This window comes from Oncorhynchus mykiss, chromosome Y (assembly GCF_013265735.2).
Source record: "Oncorhynchus mykiss isolate Arlee chromosome Y, USDA_OmykA_1.1, whole genome shotgun sequence".
NCBI lineage: Eukaryota > Metazoa > Chordata > Actinopteri > Salmoniformes > Salmonidae > Oncorhynchus > Oncorhynchus mykiss.
Genome location: NC_048593.1, coordinates 25,303,999 through 25,323,704, shown reverse-complemented (window position 1 = coordinate 25,323,704; position 19,706 = coordinate 25,303,999). Strand labels below are relative to the sequence as shown.

The following is a 19,706-nucleotide window of genomic DNA, read 5'->3' as shown; positions in this document are numbered from 1 at the left end:
CAATGGTGTAGTAGTTCCTGGAGAAGTGGGTGTACTCTAATTTACCAAAAAATTGCCAAACGGCCCGCCAAATCATATAGACTTTTTCAGGACCCTGTCTTTCAAAGATAATTCATAAAAAATCAAATAACTTCACAGATGTTCATTGTAAAGGGTTTAAACACTGATTCCCATGCTTGTTCAATGAACCATAAACAATTAATGAACATGCACCTGTGTAACGGTCGTTAAGGGCAGGGTAGCCTAGTGGTTGGCATGGGTTTGAATCTGGTCCACTGCTCATGGATGAATGTCTATTGGGGCGGCAGGGTAGCCTAGTGGTTAGAGCTTTGGACCTGTAACCGGAAGGTTGCAAGTTCAAACCCCCGAGCTGACAAGGTACAAATCTGTTGTTTTGTACCTGAACAGGCAGTTAACCCTAGGCCGTCATTGAAAATAAGAATTTGTTCTTAACTGACTTGCCTGGTTAAATAAAATAAAAACAAATAAAAAGACACTAACAGCTTACAGACAGTAGGCAATTTAAGGTCACAGTTATGAAAACTTAGGACACTAAAGAAGCCTTTCTACTGACTCTGAAAAACACCAAAAGAAAGATCCCAGGGTCCCTGCTCATCATGCTGCAAGGAGGCATGAGCACTGCATATGTGGCCAGGGCAATAAATTGCAATGTCTGTACTGTGAGACGCCTAAGACAGCACTACAGGGAGACAGGACGGACAGCTGATCGTACTCACAGTGGCAAACCACGTGTAACAACACCTGCACAGGTACAGGATGGCAGCAACAACTGCCCGAGTTACACCAGGAATGCACAATCCCTCCATCAGTGCTCAGATTGTCCGCAATAGGCTGAGAGAGGCTGGACTGAGGGGTTGTAGGCCTGTTGTAAGGCAGGTCTTCACCAGACATAACCGGCAACAATGTCACCTATGGGTACAAACCCACCGTCGCTGGACCAGACAAGACTTGCAAAAAGTGCTCTTCATTGACGAGTCGCGGTTTTGTCTCACCAGGGGTGATGGTCGGATTCACGTTTATCGTCAAAGGAATGAGCGTTACACCGAGGCCTGTACTCTGGAGCAGGATCGATTTGGATGTGGAGGGTCCGTCATGGTCTGGGGCGGTGTGTCACAGCATCATCAGACTGAGCTTGTTGTCATTGCAGGCAATCTCAATGCTGTGCGTTACAGGGAAGACATCCTCCTCCCTCATGTGGTTCCCTTCCTGCAGGCTCATCCTGACATGACCCTCCAGCATGACAATACCACCAGCCATACTGCGTGATTTCTGTGTGTGATTTCCTGCAAGACAGGAATGTCAGTGTTCTGCCATGTCCAGCGAAGAGCCCGGATCTCAATTCCATTGGGCATGTCTGGGACCTGTTGGATCGGAGGGTGAGGGCTAGGTCCATTCCCCCCAGAAATGTCTGGGACCTTGCAGGTGCCTTGGTGGAAGAGTGGGGTAACATCTCACAGCAAGAACTGGCAAATATGGTGCAGTCCATGAGGAGGAGATGCACTGCAGCACTTAAGTTGTGACTAGGGGACAGTATTTTCATTTTTGGAAAAAAAAACGTTCCCGTTTTAAACGGGATATTTTGTCAGGACAAGATGCTAGAATATGCATATAATTGACACTTTAGGATAGAAAACACTCTAAAGTTTCCAAAACTGTGCACTATGTTTTGAAAGCGCTGTGTTCCAATGAGTCCCTATTGAGCAATGAATGGGCTACCAACCAGATTACTCTTTCTCCGTATTCCCGAAGGTGTCTACAGCATTGTGACGTAGTTTTACGCATTTATGTTGAAGAATACCCGTATGCGGCTACATTGCGCAAGTGGTCACCTGATGCTGCCAGAGAGATTCTCGCGTAAAATACAGAGGTAGCCATTACTCCAATCGGTCCTACTGAAAAACGAATTGTCCCGATGGATATATTATCGAATAGATATTTGAAAAACACCTTGAGGATTGATTATAAACAAAGTTTCCCATGTTTCTGTCGATATTATGGAGCTAATTTGGAATATTTTTTGCCATTTTTGTGACTGCAATTTCCGGGCGATTTCTCAGCCAAACGGTGCTATTTCGCCTACAAAAATAATATTTTGGGAAAAAAGGAACATTTGCTATCTAACTGGGAGTCTCGTGAGTGAAATCATCCGAAGCTCATCAAAGGTAAAATATTTAATTTGATTGCTTTTCTGATTTCCGTGACCAAGTTACCTGCTGCTAGCTGGACAAAATGCTATGTTAGGCTATCGATAAACTTACACAAATGCTTGTCTAGCTTTGGCTGTGAAGCATATTTTGAAAATCTGAGATGACAGGGTGATTAACAAAAGGCTAAGCTATGTATCAATATAGTTCATTTGTGATTTTCATGAATAGGAATATTTTCTAGGGATATTAATGTCCGTTGTGTTATGCTAATTAGTGTTAGGCTATGATTACGCGGGATGGGGAGTCACTAGAGGTTAATGCAGCTGGTGGCCACACCAGATACTGACTGTTACTTTTGATTTTTACCCCCCCCCCCCCCCCCCCCCCCCCTTTGTTCAGGGACACATTATTTCATTTCTGTTAGTCACATGTCTGTGGAACTTGTTCAGTTTATGTCTCAGTTTATGTTCAGTTTAAGTTGTTGAATCTTGTTATGTTCATACAAATATTTACACGTTAAGTTTGCTGAAAATAAACGCAGTTGACAGTGAGAGGACATTTCTTTTTTTGCTGAGTTATGAATGCAACAAAGATGTAGAATCATCTGGCCAAGTGCATAACGTTCCCTCAGCGCTCACAACAAGCAACCTCTGACAAAAGTCTCTCTACTTCTATTTGATGTGAGAATGATGAATCATACACCTTACCGATAGCAACAGCTCATGGTCCTCCTGAAATCAGAAGTTTTTTTGACTCAATGGAGGAGCTGTATATGCAACTGGTTAACCTCTGATGCTCACAGGCTATGTGTATTGGTAGAGATTTCTGAATGTTCTTTGCCCAGCATACACCCAACCAGACATGCTTTATCTACTCATTGGCTGGATGCAGAGTTCAACAGAGTTCAAGTGAAGGTCAAGCAAATCATAGAGAAAGCAGACTGTATTGCAATCATCTCTGATGGGGTGGTTGAATGTCCGTGGGCAAGGAATAATGAACTACATCATCTCCACCCCTCAACAAGTATTCTACAAGAGCACAGACACAACATAACCACCAAGATGGCGTAGCATTCAGAAGTCTTTGTCATTGTCTTTTCGTGTCCCTTGTATATATCTTTTTACATATTTTTTCTTCGCATATCTTTTTAATATTTTTCTAAACCTCAACTTCAGAACACTCTCATGCAACCCGCCTCACCTAATGTGCTGTGGAGCTGCCTTTTTCTAAAGTATTTTTCTTTACTTTTGAACCGGAACCCCAACAGAAGCTAGCCAGATAACTATCTAGTAGTCAGCTAACCACTGCTAGCGGTCATCAACCTTTAGCTCGGAAAACTCTCGCCAGTTTGCACAACGCTATTCAAACTAGAACATACCGGACTTATTTTCTCTCCATATCCCCGGATTCCTACCGTAAGCTCTGAACCTTTTCACCTGGATCATCGCAGCAAGCTAGCTGCAATCTGAATGGCTACTCCTGGCTAACGTCTCTATCCCGAAGCAAGAACCAATTAGCCTGGAGCTAGCTCATGCTAGGCCCATCTCCTAGCTAGCTGAAGAGGTCCATCAGCCACTCCTGGGCTACAATACCTATTTTGCCAATTGGCTTGGACCACTTTTACTGCCGGTTCGGAGTCCCACCGAACCTTCATGACTGGACTACCGATGTAATCTGCCAGAGGAGGTTCTTCAACTGACTACAACGTCGTGAAGTCCCCTGAATGCCCATCTGCTAGCCTGCTAGCCACAGCCCGCTAGCTGTCTAGAGCATATTGGACTGTTAGCTGAAGAGATCCATCGGCCAATTTCTTGGGCCACTACACCTATTTTGCCAATTGGACTGGACCCCTTTACTACACCGAACCCTACTAATCCGTCACGACTGGTCTGCCAACGCAACCGCACGAGGAGGCTCCTCACAAGGAGGCTCCGCACATGTAGGCTTTAACATGCTTCTTCCGTCACGACGTCCCTCTAAGGCCCTTCTGCTTGCTTGTTAGCCTAGGCCGGCTGGCTGTCTGAATCGCCGTGTCTCTAGCCAGCTTAACTACTCATTAGACCCCTATGATCACTCGGCTACGCATGCCTCTCCCTAATGTCAATATGCCTTGTCCATTGCTGTTCTGGTTAGGGATTATTGTCTTATTTCACTGTAGAGCCTCTAGCCCTGCTCAATATGCCTTAGCTAACCCTTTAGTTCCACCACCCACACATGCGGTGACATCAACTGGTTTAAATGATGTTTCTAGAGACAATATCTCTCTCATCATAACTCAATACCTAGGTTTATCTCCACTGTATTAACATTCTACCATACCTTTGTCTGTACATTATGCCTTGAATCTATTCTATCGCGCCCAGAAACCTGCTCCTTTTACTCTCTGTTCTGAATGTACTAGACGACCAGTTCTTATAGCCTTTAGCCGCACCCTTATCCTACTCCTCCTCTGTTCATCTGGTGATGTAGAGGTTATTCCAGGCCCTGCAGTGCTGAGCTCCACTCCTATTCCCCAGGTGCTCTCATTTGTTGACTTCTGTAACTGTAAAAGCCTTGGTTTCATGCATGTTAACATTAGAAGCCTCCTCTCTAAGTTTGTTTTATTCACTGTTTTAGCACACTCTGCCAACCAGGATGTCCTAGCCGTGTCTGGATCCTGGCTTAGGAAGACCACCAAAAACCCAGAAATTACCATCCCTAACTATAATATTTTCCGACAAGATAGAACTGCCAAAGGGGGCGGAGTTGAAATCTACTGCAGAGATAGCCTGCAGAGTTCTGTCTTACTTTCCAGGTCTGTACCCAAACAATTTGAGCTTCTACTTTTAAAAATCCACCTCTCCAGAAACAGGTCTCTCACTGTTGCCGCTTGCTATAGACCACCCTCTGCCCCCAGCTGTGCCCTGGATACCGTATGTGAATTGATTGCCCCCCATCTATCTTTAGAGCTCATGCTGCTAGGTGACCTAAACTGGGACATGCTTAATAATTTCTTATGGCTTGATTCCCACTAAAGGGATTGATATGACAACAGCCAGTGAAAGTGCAGGGCGCCAAATTCAAAACTCCTTAAAATTCCTCAAACATAGAAGTATTTTACACCATTTTAAAGATAAACTTGTTGTTAATCCCACCACACAGTGTCTGATTTCAACAAAAGCACACTGTCACGAACCGGCTCAAAGCCCGTAACAAAGGGAGACAATGTGGAGATAAGGAGTAGCAAAATATATATTTATTAACTAAAGCAACTAAGGAAAATATACAATGGTGTGTGTAATCAGTAATCAGTAGTGCAAGGGAGTGTTTTGCATGCATGAATGTGATAATGCAGGGTGTTGAAAGGTGCCAAAGCAAACAAACAAAAGACCACCAAGAACCACAACACAATCTACAAAGGTGTCTGCATGGAGAGAGTCTCTTCCATGAATGTGGAAGAGGTCTATTTATCCTGGGAGACACCTGGTCCAGGTGTTTCCCATGAAGCTGATGACCCTCTCAACTCCGCCCACCGGCATCCTAATAAGGAAACAAGAACAAAGACAGAATACGGCAGACAGAGTGGGAGGGTCGTCACAACACCAAACAATTATGTTAGGTCTGCACCTAGTCACAGAAAAACACAGCCATTTTTGCATCCAAAGAGAGGAGTCACAAAAAGCAGAAATAGAGATAAAATGAATCACTAACCTTTGATGATCTTCCTCAGATGACAGTCATAGGACTTCATGTTACACAATACATGTATGTTTTGTTCGATAAAGTTCATATTTATATACAAAAATCTGAGTTTACATTGGCGCGTTATGTTTAGAGCCACATCAATTTACAGAAATACTCATAATAAACATTGATAAAAGATACAACTATTATGCATGGAATTATAGATACACTTCTCCTTAATGCAACCGCTGTGTCAGATTTCAAAAAAGCTTTACCGAAAAACACACCATGCAATAATCTGAGTACAGCGCTCAGACAACAAATCAAGCCATACAGATATCCGCCATGTTGTGGAGTCAACAGAAGTCAGAAATAACATTATAAATATTCACTTACCTTTGATAATCTTCATTAGAATGCACTCCCAGCCCAGGAATCCCAGTTCCACAATAAATGTTTGATTTGTTCGGTAAAGTTCATCATTTATGTCCAAATACCTCCTTTTTGTTTGCGCGTTTAGCCCAGTAATCAAAATGCTCAATGCGCGATCGCTTAGTTCAGATGAAAAGTCAAAAAAGTTATATTACAGTTCGTAGAAACATGTCAAACGATGTATAGAATCAATCTTTAAGATGTTTTTATCATATGTCTTCAATAATGTTCCAACCGGAGAATTCATTTCTCTTCAGAAATGCAATGGAACTCAAGCTAACTCTCACGTGAACACGCGTGGTCAGCTCATGCCTCTCTGGCAGACCTCTGACTCAATTCCCTCTCATTCCCCCCTCCTTCACAGTAGAAGCATCAAACAAAGTTCTAAAGACTGTTGACATCTAGTGGAAGCCTTGGGAAGTGCAATTTGACCCCATAGACACTGTATATTCGATAGGCAAAGAGTTGAAAAACTGCAAACCTCAGATTTCCCACTTCCTGGTTGGAATTTCTTCTCAGGTTTTTGCCTGCCATATGAGTTCTGTTATATTCACAGGCATCATTCAAACAGTTTTAGAAACTTCAGAGTGTTTTCTATCCAAATCTACTAATAATAGTCATATATTAGCAACTGGGCCTGAGATGCAGGCAGTTTACTCTGGGCACCTTATTCATCCAAGCTACTCAATACTGCCCCCACCCATAACAAGCACCCCGGCCATCCTACAATCTATTTTTTTTTTCACCTTTATTTAACCAAGTAGGCTAGTTGAGAACAAGTTCTCATTTACAACTGCGACCTGGCCAAGATAAAGCATAGCAATGTGAACAGACAGGAACACAGAGTTACACATGGAGTAAACAATAAACAAGTCAATAACACAGTAGAATTATTATTTTTTTATTAAAAAAAATTGTGTATATACATTGTGTGCAAAAGGCATGAGGAGGTAGGCGAATAATTACAATTTAGCAGATTAACACTGGAGTGATAAATGATCAGATGGTCATGTGCAGGTAGAGATACTGGTGTGCAAAAGAGCAGAAAAGTAAACAAATAAAAACAGTATGGGGATGAGGTAGGTCAATTTGGTGGGCTATTTACCGATGGACTATGTACAGCTGCAGCAATCGGTTAGCTGCTCAGATAGCAGATGTTTAAAGTTGGTGAGGGAGATAAAAGTCTCCAACTTCAACGATTTTTGCAATTCATTCCAGTCACAGGCAGCAGAGAACTGGAAGGAAAGGAGGCCGAATGAGGTGTTGGCTTTAGGGATGATCAGTGAGCACGTGCTACGGGTGGGTGTTGCCATCGTGACCAGTGAACTGAGATAAGGCGGAGATTTACCTAGCATGGACTTGTAGATGACCTGGAGCCAGTGGGTCTAGCGACAAATATGTAGCGAGGGCCAGCCGACTAGAGCATACAGGTCGCAGTGGTGGGTGGTATAAGGTGCTTTAGTAACAAAGCGGATGGCACTGTGATAAACTGCATCCAGTTTGCTGAGTAGAGTATTGGAAGCCATTTTGTAGATGACATCGCCGAAGTCGAGGATCGGTAGGATAGTCAGTTTTACTAGGGTAAGTTTGGCGGCGTGAGTGAATGAGGCTTTGTTGCTGGTCGAGGGCAGTCAGGTCTGGAATGAACCAGGGGCTATATCTGTTCTTAGTTCAGCATTTTTTGAACGGAGCATGCGTATCTAAGATGGTGAGGAAGTTACTTTTAAAGAATGACCAGGCATCCTCAACTGACGGGATGAGGTCAATATCCTTCCAGGATACCCGGGCCAGGTCGATTAGAAAGGCCTGCTCGCAGAAGTGTTTTAGGGAGCGTTTGACAGTGATTAGGGGTGGTCGTTTGACTGCGGACCCGTAGCGGATACAGGCAATGAGGCAGTGATCGCTGAGATCCTGATTGAAGACAGCGGAGGTGTATTTGGAGGGCCAGTTGGTCAGGATAACGTCCATGAGGGTGCCCTTGGTTACAGATTTAAGGTTGTACCTGGTGGGTTCCTTGATGCTTTGTGTGAGATTGAGGGCATCTAGCTTAGATCCCAGTTTAGGTCACCTAACAGAACAAACTCTGAAGCTAGATCGGGGGCGATCAATTCACAAATGGTGTCCAGGGCACAGCTGGGAGCTGAGGGGGGTCGGTAGCAGGCAGCAACAGTGAGAGACTTATTTCAGGAGAGATTAATTTTTAAAATTAGAAGTTCGAAATGTTCGGGTATGGACCTGGAAAGTATGACATTACTTTGCAGGCTATCTCTAAGCTTGATGCCCTCAATCTCACACAAATTATAAATTAACCTACCAGGTACAACCCCTAATCCTTAAACACGGGCACCCTAATACACCACTGCAGTCTTCAACCAAGATCTCAGTGATCACTGCCTCATTGCCTGCATCTGTAATGGGTCTGCGGTCAAACGACCACCCCTCATCAGTAAACATATCACAGAATGTTTGTGACTTTAATAATGAAGACGTGCTGTGCATAACGGGGCAGCAATGTTTTATGTTTGTTGATTACTTCCAAGTAAACAGTGGTCAACACAAGGCAAAGACAAAAGGGCTCAAAACTTTTTCTGTTCATGAAACCTTCAGGGAAACATAGGCCTGCACATTGTCATTTTTTCTGAGTTCCCTGATGTCTTGAATGCACTGAAGTAGGAGATTTCCTAGTTCCCAGATGTTTTGAATGTGGCAATAATGCCAACCCATACTACTAGCAATGCAAACTGATTGTCATAGCTAGTCACCATACATTAATCTGTCGGTAGCTAAAGCTAACCAACTACACTATATATACAAAAGTATGTGGACCCCTTCAAATTAGTGGATTTGGCTATTTCGGCTATTTCAGCCACACCTGTTGCTGACAGGTGTATAAAATCAAGCACACCACCGTGCAATCTCCACAGACAAACATTGGCAGTAGAATGGTCTTCCTGAAGAGCTCGGTGACTTTTAATGTGCACCATCATAGGATGCCACCTTTCCAACAGGTCAGTGTCAAATTTCTGCCCTGCTAGAGCTGCCCCGATCAACTGTAAGTGCTGTTATTGTGAAGTGGAAACGTCTAGGAGCAACAGCGGCTCAGATGCAAAGTGATAAGCCACACAAGCTCACAGAACATGACCACCGAGTGCTGAGGCACATAGAGAAAAAAAATTCTGTCCTCGGTTGCAACACTCATAACAGAGTGAGTTCTAAACTGCCTCTGGAAGACAAAAAACAACAACGCAACACACTACACAGTTAGACAAAAGAGCTAAGAATGAGTTAGTCAAGGCAAGGAGTAAAATCATTGATGTGTAATAATGTGTTTGTGAATGTGATTGACTCTACATGCAGTAATGTGAGAAAATTGATAGGAGTACTCACAGTGCTTAGAGAGGAAACATTCAATCAGCGGGCACATGAGACGTGGCTTCAGTTCATGTCAGGAGAGAGTTGACAATGGTAGTGGAGTGGTCATCACTTAAATCAGGTAACAGGAGGGGACTTACAAATAGCAGATACATTCCATTACAGCTGCGCTATCTTAGGTTTGAACAACAAGTTTGTCCATGAAGTTAAACACAGACTGCGCATTTTGCCCACTTGTCACATCAAAGTAGCCAAAGAAACGTTCCTGAATAAAGCCCTGATCATCCACGTACCTGACAACTGCAAGCAGACTGGTGGTACCATAGGTCCCAGAGTGGGGAGGAGTGGGGCAATTTTGTTAACCTAACTCTGGACCCTATAAGGTATGACTATGATTAATCAGATGTAAAAAGGTTTAATAAGGGCTATGGTGGGACCAATATTTCGTAATCAGGTCACATGGTTTAAAAAAAGTAAGGGTGGGGTGAAAAATGAAAACCCTACAGCAACCTTGCACTTGTTCATATGAATTATACAGTATTTAGACTAGATTAGGAGGGGTAATTCCTCTACCCAGACACAGAGACAACAACTGATAGACAATAGAACTCACAGGGCTTTATGCATGTTTGCATCATGCGGGCTTATGCAACTCTAGGCCTTGTAAAAAATGTTTTAATATTAAAAAAGTTTTATTTGCACCTTTTCCGTACACCCCAAAGAATGAAAGGGGTCGTCAACAAAAAGTCCACAAAATTTGTGGTGGCGAAAGGTGCACACTCCAGCTTGTGCCTAGCTAGCTACTGCTATGGAAGTTAGCAAGGCACATTTAAATAAATTGCACTAACTGGACACAAAAATAATGTTATCAAACCAAGAAAACAATTTATAATCTACCTATTCCATCTCCTGTAATTTGAAGAAACTCATTTGAAAGGAATAATATAAACAAAATGCTCAACTATCACTTTTCAATCCCTGTACAATAATGTCACCAACTCACCAAGATTCTCAACACATAGAACATCCCCCCTCCCCCCCATAATGCTCTGCGGCACAACCCCAATACAACACACTGGGTTCATTCTCTGATTCCATTTTTTTCGTGTTTCACTATTTTTATGAAATTTCACTTAGGAGGATGGTCCTCCCCTTTCTCCTCTGATGAGCCCCCACTGGTGCCAACTGTAAAGTTTTGTGTAGGAGGAATAATGGTATAGGTCTGTTTTTCATGGTTCAGGCTAGGCCTCTAACTTCCAGTGAAGGGAAATCTTAGCACTACAGCATACAATGACATTCTAGATGACTCTGTGCTTCCATCTTCGTGGCAACAGTTTGGGGATGGCCCTTTCCTGTTTCTGCTTGACAATGCCCCCGTGCACACAATCAGGTCCATACCTCAGTGAGGTCCATACAAAAACTTGACTGCCCTGCACAGAGCCCTGACCTCGACCCCATCAAACACGTTCGACGATTAGGCCTGGCTCATCAGTCCCCGACCTCACTAATGCTCTTGTGGCTGAATGGAAGCAAGTCCCCGCAGCAATGTTCCAACATCTCGTGGAACGCCTTCCCAGAAGAGTGGAGGCTGTTATAGCAGCACAGGGGGGACCAACTCCATATTAATGCCCATGATTTTGGAATGAGATATTCAACGATCAAATGTCTACATACAGTGCATTCGGAAAGAATTCAGACCCCTTCCCTTTTTCCACATTTTGTTACATTACAGCCTTATTCTAAAATTGATTAAATTGTATTTTTTCCTAATCAATCTACACACAATATCACATAATGACAAAGTGAAGAGGTTTTTAGACATATATATTTTTTTAAATTAAACATAAAAACAGAAATACCTTATTTACATACAGCAAGTATTCAGACCCTTTGTTATAAGACCTGTCCGGGGGCATCGTCGGACAGGGCCACAGTGTCTTCCCCTCCTGTCTCAGCCTCCAGTATTTATGCTGCAATATTTTATGTGTCGGGGAGCTAGGGTCAGTCTGTTATATCTGGAGTATTTATCCTGTCTCATCCGGTGTCCTGTGTGAATTTAAGTGTGCTCCCTCTAATTAGCTCTCTCTTTTTCTCTCTTTCTCTCTCTCTCTTTCTGTTTCTCTCTCTCTTTCTCTCTTCTCTCGGAGGACCTGAGCCCTAGGACCATGCCTCAGGACTACCTGGCTCCACCTGGTTATGCTACTTCTCCATTTTCAACTGTTCTGACTACGGCTATGGAACCCTGACCTGTTCACTGGACGTGCTACCTTGTCCCGGACCTGTTGTTTTGGACAATCTCTCTACCGCACATGCTGTCTCTAACTCTGAAAGATCGGCTATGAAAAGCCAGCTGACATTTACTCCTGAGGTGCTGACCTGTTTCACCCTCTACAACCACTGTGATTATTATTATCTGACCCTGCAGGTCATCTATGAACGTTTGAACATCTTGGCCAAATTCTGTTATAATCTCCAGCCGGCACAGCCAGAAGAGGACTCGCCACCCCTCAGAGCCTGGTTCCTCTCTAGGTTTCTTACTAGGTTCTGGCCTTTCTAGGGAGTTTTTCCTAGCCACCGTGCTTCTACAGTTCATTGCTTGCTGTTTGGGGTTTTGTGCTGGGTTTCTGTACAGCACTTTGTGACATCAGCTGATGTAAAAAGGGCTTTATAAATACATTTGATTGATTGATTGATTTGATTGAAGTTGTGGTGTGCGACATACACCTTGTTTCCTGAAACTAGTCACATATTTGATATTTCCAAAATGCTAATTTGAATAGTGTAAAGTGAAAGAGATAGGCGGAGAGAGAGAGCAATACAGAGAGAGAGAGCATCCAAAAAATATTTGAGGTGAAAAGTTCCAGAGTTTTACTGTATATTAATATATGACCAGCAGGATGCATCATTAACAATGTGCTATCCTCTACAGAGACAGACAGAGGGAAGGAGATAGAGAAGCTCAGTTTTACTCCCCTTTCATCCCTCTCTCTTTTGTCCTTTTCTGGTGAGAAGATTAGAGCTGCCACACGTCCATAATGATCTCATTTGTTGGCGGAGGTGAATCACACAGTCCCCAGTGTGCTTCCTCACACTCACCTCCTCCCCAGTCCTAGTAGACCTTGTTAATCACATGCCCTACAAAGACCTAGCATTGGCCGTGTTCATCCACTGCCACCTCAACCCGCTCCACGATCCATGCACAGGTCACTGAAGCATGATTTAGCTCTTCTAATTTCTTCTGCTTGCTGTTTCGTCTCATAATGTTGAATAGGAAAAGAGTGAAAGCTTCAGTAAAAGTAGTACAATAAATTGGTGGCTAATTGGAGCCCAGTGTGGAGGGAGAGAGGGAGAGAGGACCCTGTGCTCCCAGAAAGAGAGCCTGTTATGTCTTTGTTAGCTCCCGCTACTCTGGCACAGAGCAAACTAATTACCTCATGTTTATATATTCCTAATTAGTGAACACTCTAACAGGCTAATTACACAGTGTCGCAAACTCTCTAAATTCTTCCTGTAAAGTAGAAGACTGTCTAAGAAGTGTTGACATTTTGGAGTGAGGAATCTTTAAACTGTACTTTGTTTGTGATGAATACGTCTTTGTGCTCTGTTTTTATCACTTACATCACAGCTACAGGTGTAGAATCTTAATTTGAGCCAGATTGCTACAGCAGAAAAATAATCCTGCAGAATAATGATGTTCATTATAATGAATGGACATTTTTGTAGGGGTTGATACATATTTCGTAAGGGAAAATAAAATCTGAAATGTCAAGGTGTAAAGTACAAACTTTAGACACCTTTTTAAACCTCAAATACACTACACATATGAAATGTCCTGCATTGCACGAAAGTTATCCAGCAACAAGGTGAGAAAATTAAGATCCTACATCTGTAACACAGCTAACACCCATGGCAGGGTTTGTAAATTAAATGATGGCGCCGGAGGGGAGGGCCGCCGTCTTATCGCCTTAACCAACAATGCCATTTTTTTTTTGTTTTTTTTTGCGTTGTTCGTAACTTGTTTTGTACATCATTTTTCTGCTACCGCCTCTTATGACCGAAAAGAGCTTCTGGACATCAGAACTGCTATTGCTCACCTCAAACTGGATGAAGAGTTCCTCAATGAGTCGGACGGGCGGGATATACTACTACCGACACCCGACCAGGCTCAGATCCCCGTCATTCGCTGGAGAAGGAAACTGAGATTTTGTTGAAAAAGATCAGGGTTCCTTGCGAGGATCAGATGACGAGTGGCTAATCTGCCCGTGCCTTCCGTCCTGCTAGCTAATGTTCAATCACTGGAAAATAAATGGGACAAGCTGAAAGCTTATACCAATGTCCCGTGGGTATATCCTACCAATGGGACTTTAAAAACTGTAATATCTTATGTTTCACCGAGTAGTGGCTGAACGACGACATTAAGAACATACAGCTGAAGGGTTATACACTCTATCGGTAGAACTGGTAAGACAAAAGGCGGGTGCCTATGCATACAGTTAAAGTCGGAAATGTACATGCACTTAGGTTGGAGTTATTAAAACTTATTTTTCAACCACTCCACAAATTTCTTGTTAACAAACTAGAGTATTGGCAAGTTGGTTAGGACATCTACTTTGTGCATCACACAAGTAATTTTTCCAACAATTGTTTACAGACAGATTATTTAACTTATAATTCACTGTATCACAATTCCAGTGGGTCAGAAGTTTACATACACTAAGTTGACTGTGCCTTTAAACAGCTTGGAAAATTCCATAAAATGATGTCATGGCTTTAGGTGCTTCTGATAGGCTTATAGGCTGTTTAAAGGCACAGTCAACTTAGTGTATGTAAACTTCTGACCCACTGGAGTTGTGATACAGTGAATTATAAGTGAAATAATCTGTCTGTAAAAAATTATTGGAAAAATTACTTGTGTGCTGCACAAAGTTGATGTCCTAACCGACTTGCCATAACTATAGTTTGTTAACAAGAAATTTCTGGAATGCATGTAAGCTTCCGACTTCAACTGTATGTCTGAATTCAATAATGGGAAGGCTATTTTACAAGAACCCCCATTGAGTTATCTGTCTCTGTTGCATAAGTAACATTTCTGTCACATGTTTGCTTCAGTGAATTCATTTGTTATAGTGTCCTGAGGTAAAGGTTGTCTCTGTGAATGTCTGTCATCAAAGTCTCTCTCTGTGTGTGTGTGTGTCCCTCTGGCTGTAGGAGGTGTGTTAAAGTTGAACTTGCATGAAGTGCACCACACTCCGTTAGATCCCCCACCTGAGAGACTAAAATGGCATATATTATATTATTAAATTCAGCGAGAGATGAGTGAGTTGTGTCTGGCTGTTTGATAACAGGCTTAATCAAAGTTGGGCTCAGGGCGTCCTAGATGTAGCCTTACGTCAAAGGGAGACAGGATCTGACACTCACACACAGTTATCTAAGCTCTGGCACCAAAACGCTTCACCTTCATAATTCCATGCAGATTCTAAGAGGTCCAGAAATTGCTTTGGACTGCAAAATCCAAAGTGTCTCAGTACATGTACATTATTAACACTGGATTTACCTGGAGCCAAGCCCACAAAATAAGCTTTTTTAAAGGTTAAAATGCAAAACTAGGGGTTTTAAGGAGGGAAAGGCAAAGAGGCAACCTTGGTAAGGCAGAGACTGAGCCTACTGCCACTGTTCGGGTTTACGATTAATTGACAGCTTGTGGCTCTGGAGTTAGAGTAAGTGTGGAGATTCCATTACCTAAATACAAGCTGGAGTGGAGTTCAGTGAATTTCATTGGCATTCAAAACACTCCAGGAGGAATGAAGATCTTTTTTTTACCAGGTTAATGGACATTTAATCCAAGGGAGAAAACACGTGTGACTCGTTTCAGAAAACTAGGCGTATGTCGCGGGTCACTACTTCACACGAGAACCATTTGAAGTTAAGTTAAAGTTTTTAATCAAATTTCGTTTTTGGCAGAAATGCCTTCTGGAACGTGAACTTTCATGTACCTTAATAACAGACTTGTATGCCATCTGTAAATACGAATACAATTGTTAAATTACGAGCCTAGTTGGTTTAGCCACAGAAAAAGTAAGGAAGCCACTAGCCATTATTGGCTGAGATACTGAGTGGGCTTGACATGCCGAGAGATGAGTTCAGATTGGTCTGCTAGCTGGCTAACATTGAACCTTGTTGGTTAGCAACCTGCAGATTAATGCAGGGTAGTAACGTCATGAGTTGTGAATATGGCTCATTGTTTACCTTGCTAGCTATCTACATGTCTTAACAAAATACCCCACCATGCAAGTAACCATTTAAATAGACTGTCGCTGCAACAACTGTTTATAGACATAGCTGGTCATTTTTCTCTAGCGTTCTACTCCGATTTCAGAGCACTCTCGTCTGAGAGCTCAGAATAACTGATGCATTTACGAACACACAACACCCGTTGAATATGGCCGATGTCAGTAAACGTTGGCAAAAAAATGTAAATTGTTGCCAGCTATATAGATGCAGTCCCCAACGCTCTGGATAACATTTAAAAAAACAGCCTAACCAGCTCTGCTAAAGCGAGTAAAATGGTCAGTGAACGGTTTTCTCACGTTAGCCAGTTAGCTTGAGTGCTTGACTGTTGTTGTTAGGACAGAACGCTCGGATCAACCCTTAAAGAGATGGGTGGAGCTAAAGATTAAGAGGTTGTGAATGATGCTGAATGGGTGTAGACAAAGAAGAGCTCTTCAGTAGGTACCAAAACATTCAAATGCCATTTTCTCAAAAGTGAAGTTACAAGTTTATCAACTTTCACAGCAGAATTACTTTCCCATTGTTCTTCAAATACAGTGTATGATATACCATTTTGTAGCTCTGTGACTGCTTTTATCCAAAGTAAAAAACACAATATCAAATTTTGCTACATAAGACCAAATCAAGGCGGTCGTCACATCTGTGGTGTGGAGAAGCAACATGGGTTAATTCATTCCCATATCTGCAGAGAGGAAAACTGCTAGCTGAGATGTGTCATGTAATTACAGATGTCTTTCAAAGGGGGAAACATCATGTAGCCTAATACAGTAGGTCTGCACCAGTGCGATTTTTTACATTGAGGCCTTTATCGAACTAGAGGGTAATGGAGTTAATGATCATTGCTCACAATACACATTACCATTAGTATTCAGAAAGGATTTAAAAAATGTGTTTAAGGTCAAATTTATGCAAGGTGAATTGAACAGAATAGAATAACTTGATTTAATTAACATATTTGAAAATGAACATGGATGACGAGTCAGTATTTTAATTTTGTGGAGTCTCATAGTTCTGTCTCTATCATTAAGCGAAGCCACTCCATTTCAAACTTCTAAACCGTCCAAGCGGTGTCAATTTCATTCTCTGCTTAATTGCTTATCCTAATTTGCTTTGCCTGCATTGTCATGGCTGCAGTGTGGCATGATCACATTAACCAGGAACTCTACTTAACTGTATGTTGTAACCACCACCAATGTACCATACTCACCAGCTGCTATATTGTTTTAACTTTGGTATCTTTATTTTCCCCTCAGAGTGAATACACATGTCCCCGTCCACTACCTGGAGCGTGGCTTGGAGACGTACCCGCCATTCACTAGGAGACATGTACGTTTTACCAGCCAGTTGCTAACAAGCAGAGGAATCAGGGCCTACAACACTATGGCTACCCCATCACTGTCTGACCTGACATTATGGTGGCACTCTCTAAACATCTGCTACAGACACATGTCAAACTATACCTCAACAGGCCCATGGACAACATCATTTGGAAACAAGAATGGCTTTCATGATCTCTACCACTCTGAATATTTATGTTTTCTTTTACAAGGTCTATATACTCTTCCTGTATCTTAGGTTCTCAGCTGCCCTACAGCAGTGTTCATCCAACTATGACTAAGGTTGCTGTTAAAGCATTGGCCATGTTAACTCTTTGATTGGCCAATTAGGCTGGTCCAGATTGAGGGGGGTTGGAACACTTCACGTCTGCAGCACCTCTCTGACCGTTGGCATGGAAACTTGGGACTCTGATGGGGCAGTCTGTGCCACGATGGGCGATGTCACTCTGCTGGAGGCTGGTGGAGTGAAAATGGGCCGTGGAGAATATGGACCATTACAGTTAATGAAAGTGACTAGTGGACAGGGCGATGGCCGTCCAGACGCAGATTGTCCTTTCTTTCCCGGTTAAGAACCACAGGCTTCACAGTGAAGTGTCAGCCCAGCAACGATTTGATGATGTGCACTGAACAAGTAGCTCTGACTGCCTAGCAAAATTATAATGTGCAACCTGCTGTGTGTAATTTAAAATACATGTCCATGGTTTTTCTTTGCTGTTGGACAACCCATTATTTGCAGTTGTGGTTTCGAAAAATATTCATAATTTCTATTCTGCCAAGATGGCTTTAAAACAATCTACGCTCTCGGCTCAGAAGTGTTCATGTGGATTTTGTTTGCTTTATAAGTTTACAGCGTGTACCTGTCTGTTGAGTAATATTTGAGTAAAGCTCTCATTGTTCATTTAGTCCCCTGGGGAGAGCTGCATTCAATAGCTGCAGGTACCTTTCTGAGAAGTCTGAGGATCTAGTCTGGAGAACAGCTGATCTTCCTGCCAATCACACCTGGTGGTGGAGGAACTCAATCTATTCCCAGTCACACAGACAACTGTAATTACACATCTTGGCTCAGGACAGGAAAAAAAAATTAAAAAATAAAACTGAGACTCAAACTTCTCAACTGTATATGACTATTTACAGTATTATTTGTTGCTACCATCTCTCTCTGACACCAAAGGCCTTTAGGGGTGGGTGTTTTGGATCTCTCTGTCTCGTGGGCACTGGGGAGAACTCTAGCTTTAGTGGTTCTGTCTCATTAAAAGGACCAGAGGCTTTCACAGCAGAAACATTTCAAAGCGGAGTTGCCTCGGGATATTCTCACTGATATGAGACTAGTGCCATAGGGTGAGAACACTATAGAGATGGATGTTCTGTATGAGCCATTCTATCTGTGTGCGTGTATGTTGAATGATGATGAACGTTCCAGAGAGGTTTCCTTCAATTTCTCTGGAATCTTTGAAGATGGATGAAGCCTCAACGTTCTTATAGTACTACCATGCTCTTCTGCCAAATCAACATGCATGTCTGTGTGGGTGGGTGTATGTGTGTGTGTCTAGCGTGTCTGACTTCATTCATGAGTGTGCTTGCAATGCGTGACAGTGGTTTTGAACCAGAGATTATGTATGTGTGTCACAAATACGGTTCATGCCACTGCTAACAAATTATGAGTAACGCTGAATACATGCTGTGTCTACATCAAAATCTCCTTAAAAGGATATGTAAAATCCCCTTGAAACGGATGTCTGGAATTTGTGTGTGTGTGTGTGTGTGTGTGTGTGTGTGTGTGTGTGTGTGTGTGTGTGTGTGTGTGTGTGTGTGTGTGTGTGTGTGTGTGTGTGTGTGTGTGTGTGTGTGTGTGGGGGTGAGTGAGTAGGTGGGTGGGTGTGTGGACAAGTGGGGACATTTCGCAGGTCCCCAAAAGAAAAAATGCTATTTTAGGCTTAGGGGTTAGGTTTGGGGTTAGAATTAATGTTAGGATTAGGGTTAGAATTAGGGGTTAGGATTAGCAGTTAGGTTTAGTTTAGAGGTTTGAGGTTAAGGTTAGGTTTAGGGTTAAATAGGATTTTGAATGGGAATACAGTTTTCGGCCCCCACTTGGATAGTAAAACCAACGTGTGTGTGTGTGTGTGTGTGTGTGTGTGTGTGTGTGTGTGTGTGTGTGTGTGTGTGTGTGTGTGTGTGTGTGTGTGTGTGTGTGTGTGTGTGTGTGTGTGTGTGTGTGTGTGTGTGGAGAGAGGACTGGGGTCTCATATTCACTGCTTTCTTCATTAGTGTTCAAATGGGGTTGAGCTCGGAGGCATTTGGCATATATCAAAACAGTATCAATGGATTTCTACAATAAAAAGTGAACTATTTTGTACTGTATATTTCTGCTTTCTCCCCATTAAGGTATTGAACATTTTATAATTAACTGTATTATTTGTTCACTGAAAAATGTTCTGTTTTATAATGT

General features: G+C 42.5%; 1 protein-coding gene across 3 annotated transcripts in view; it reads left to right on the top strand.

The window, feature by feature from the left end:
• The window catches only part of LOC110509867 (leucine-rich repeat transmembrane neuronal protein 4), a 58,014-nt gene extending 38,922 nt beyond the window's left edge, over window positions 1-19,092 (top strand). For 2 of the 3 annotated variants that reach the window (XR_002471504.2, XM_021591046.2), the window contains exon 3: window positions 17,177-19,092. Coding sequence is in view for 1 of the 3 variants with exons in the window: in XM_021591046.2 (XP_021446721.1) it covers window positions 17,177-17,242 (66 nt within the window). In the remaining 2 variants the exon portion in view is untranslated. Of the gene's footprint in view, window positions 1-12,230; window positions 14,097-17,176 lie in introns of those variants that run through there. The other variant, XR_005040499.1, reaches the window with a different exon arrangement.
• Window positions 19,093-19,706: the final 614 nt, after the last annotated feature.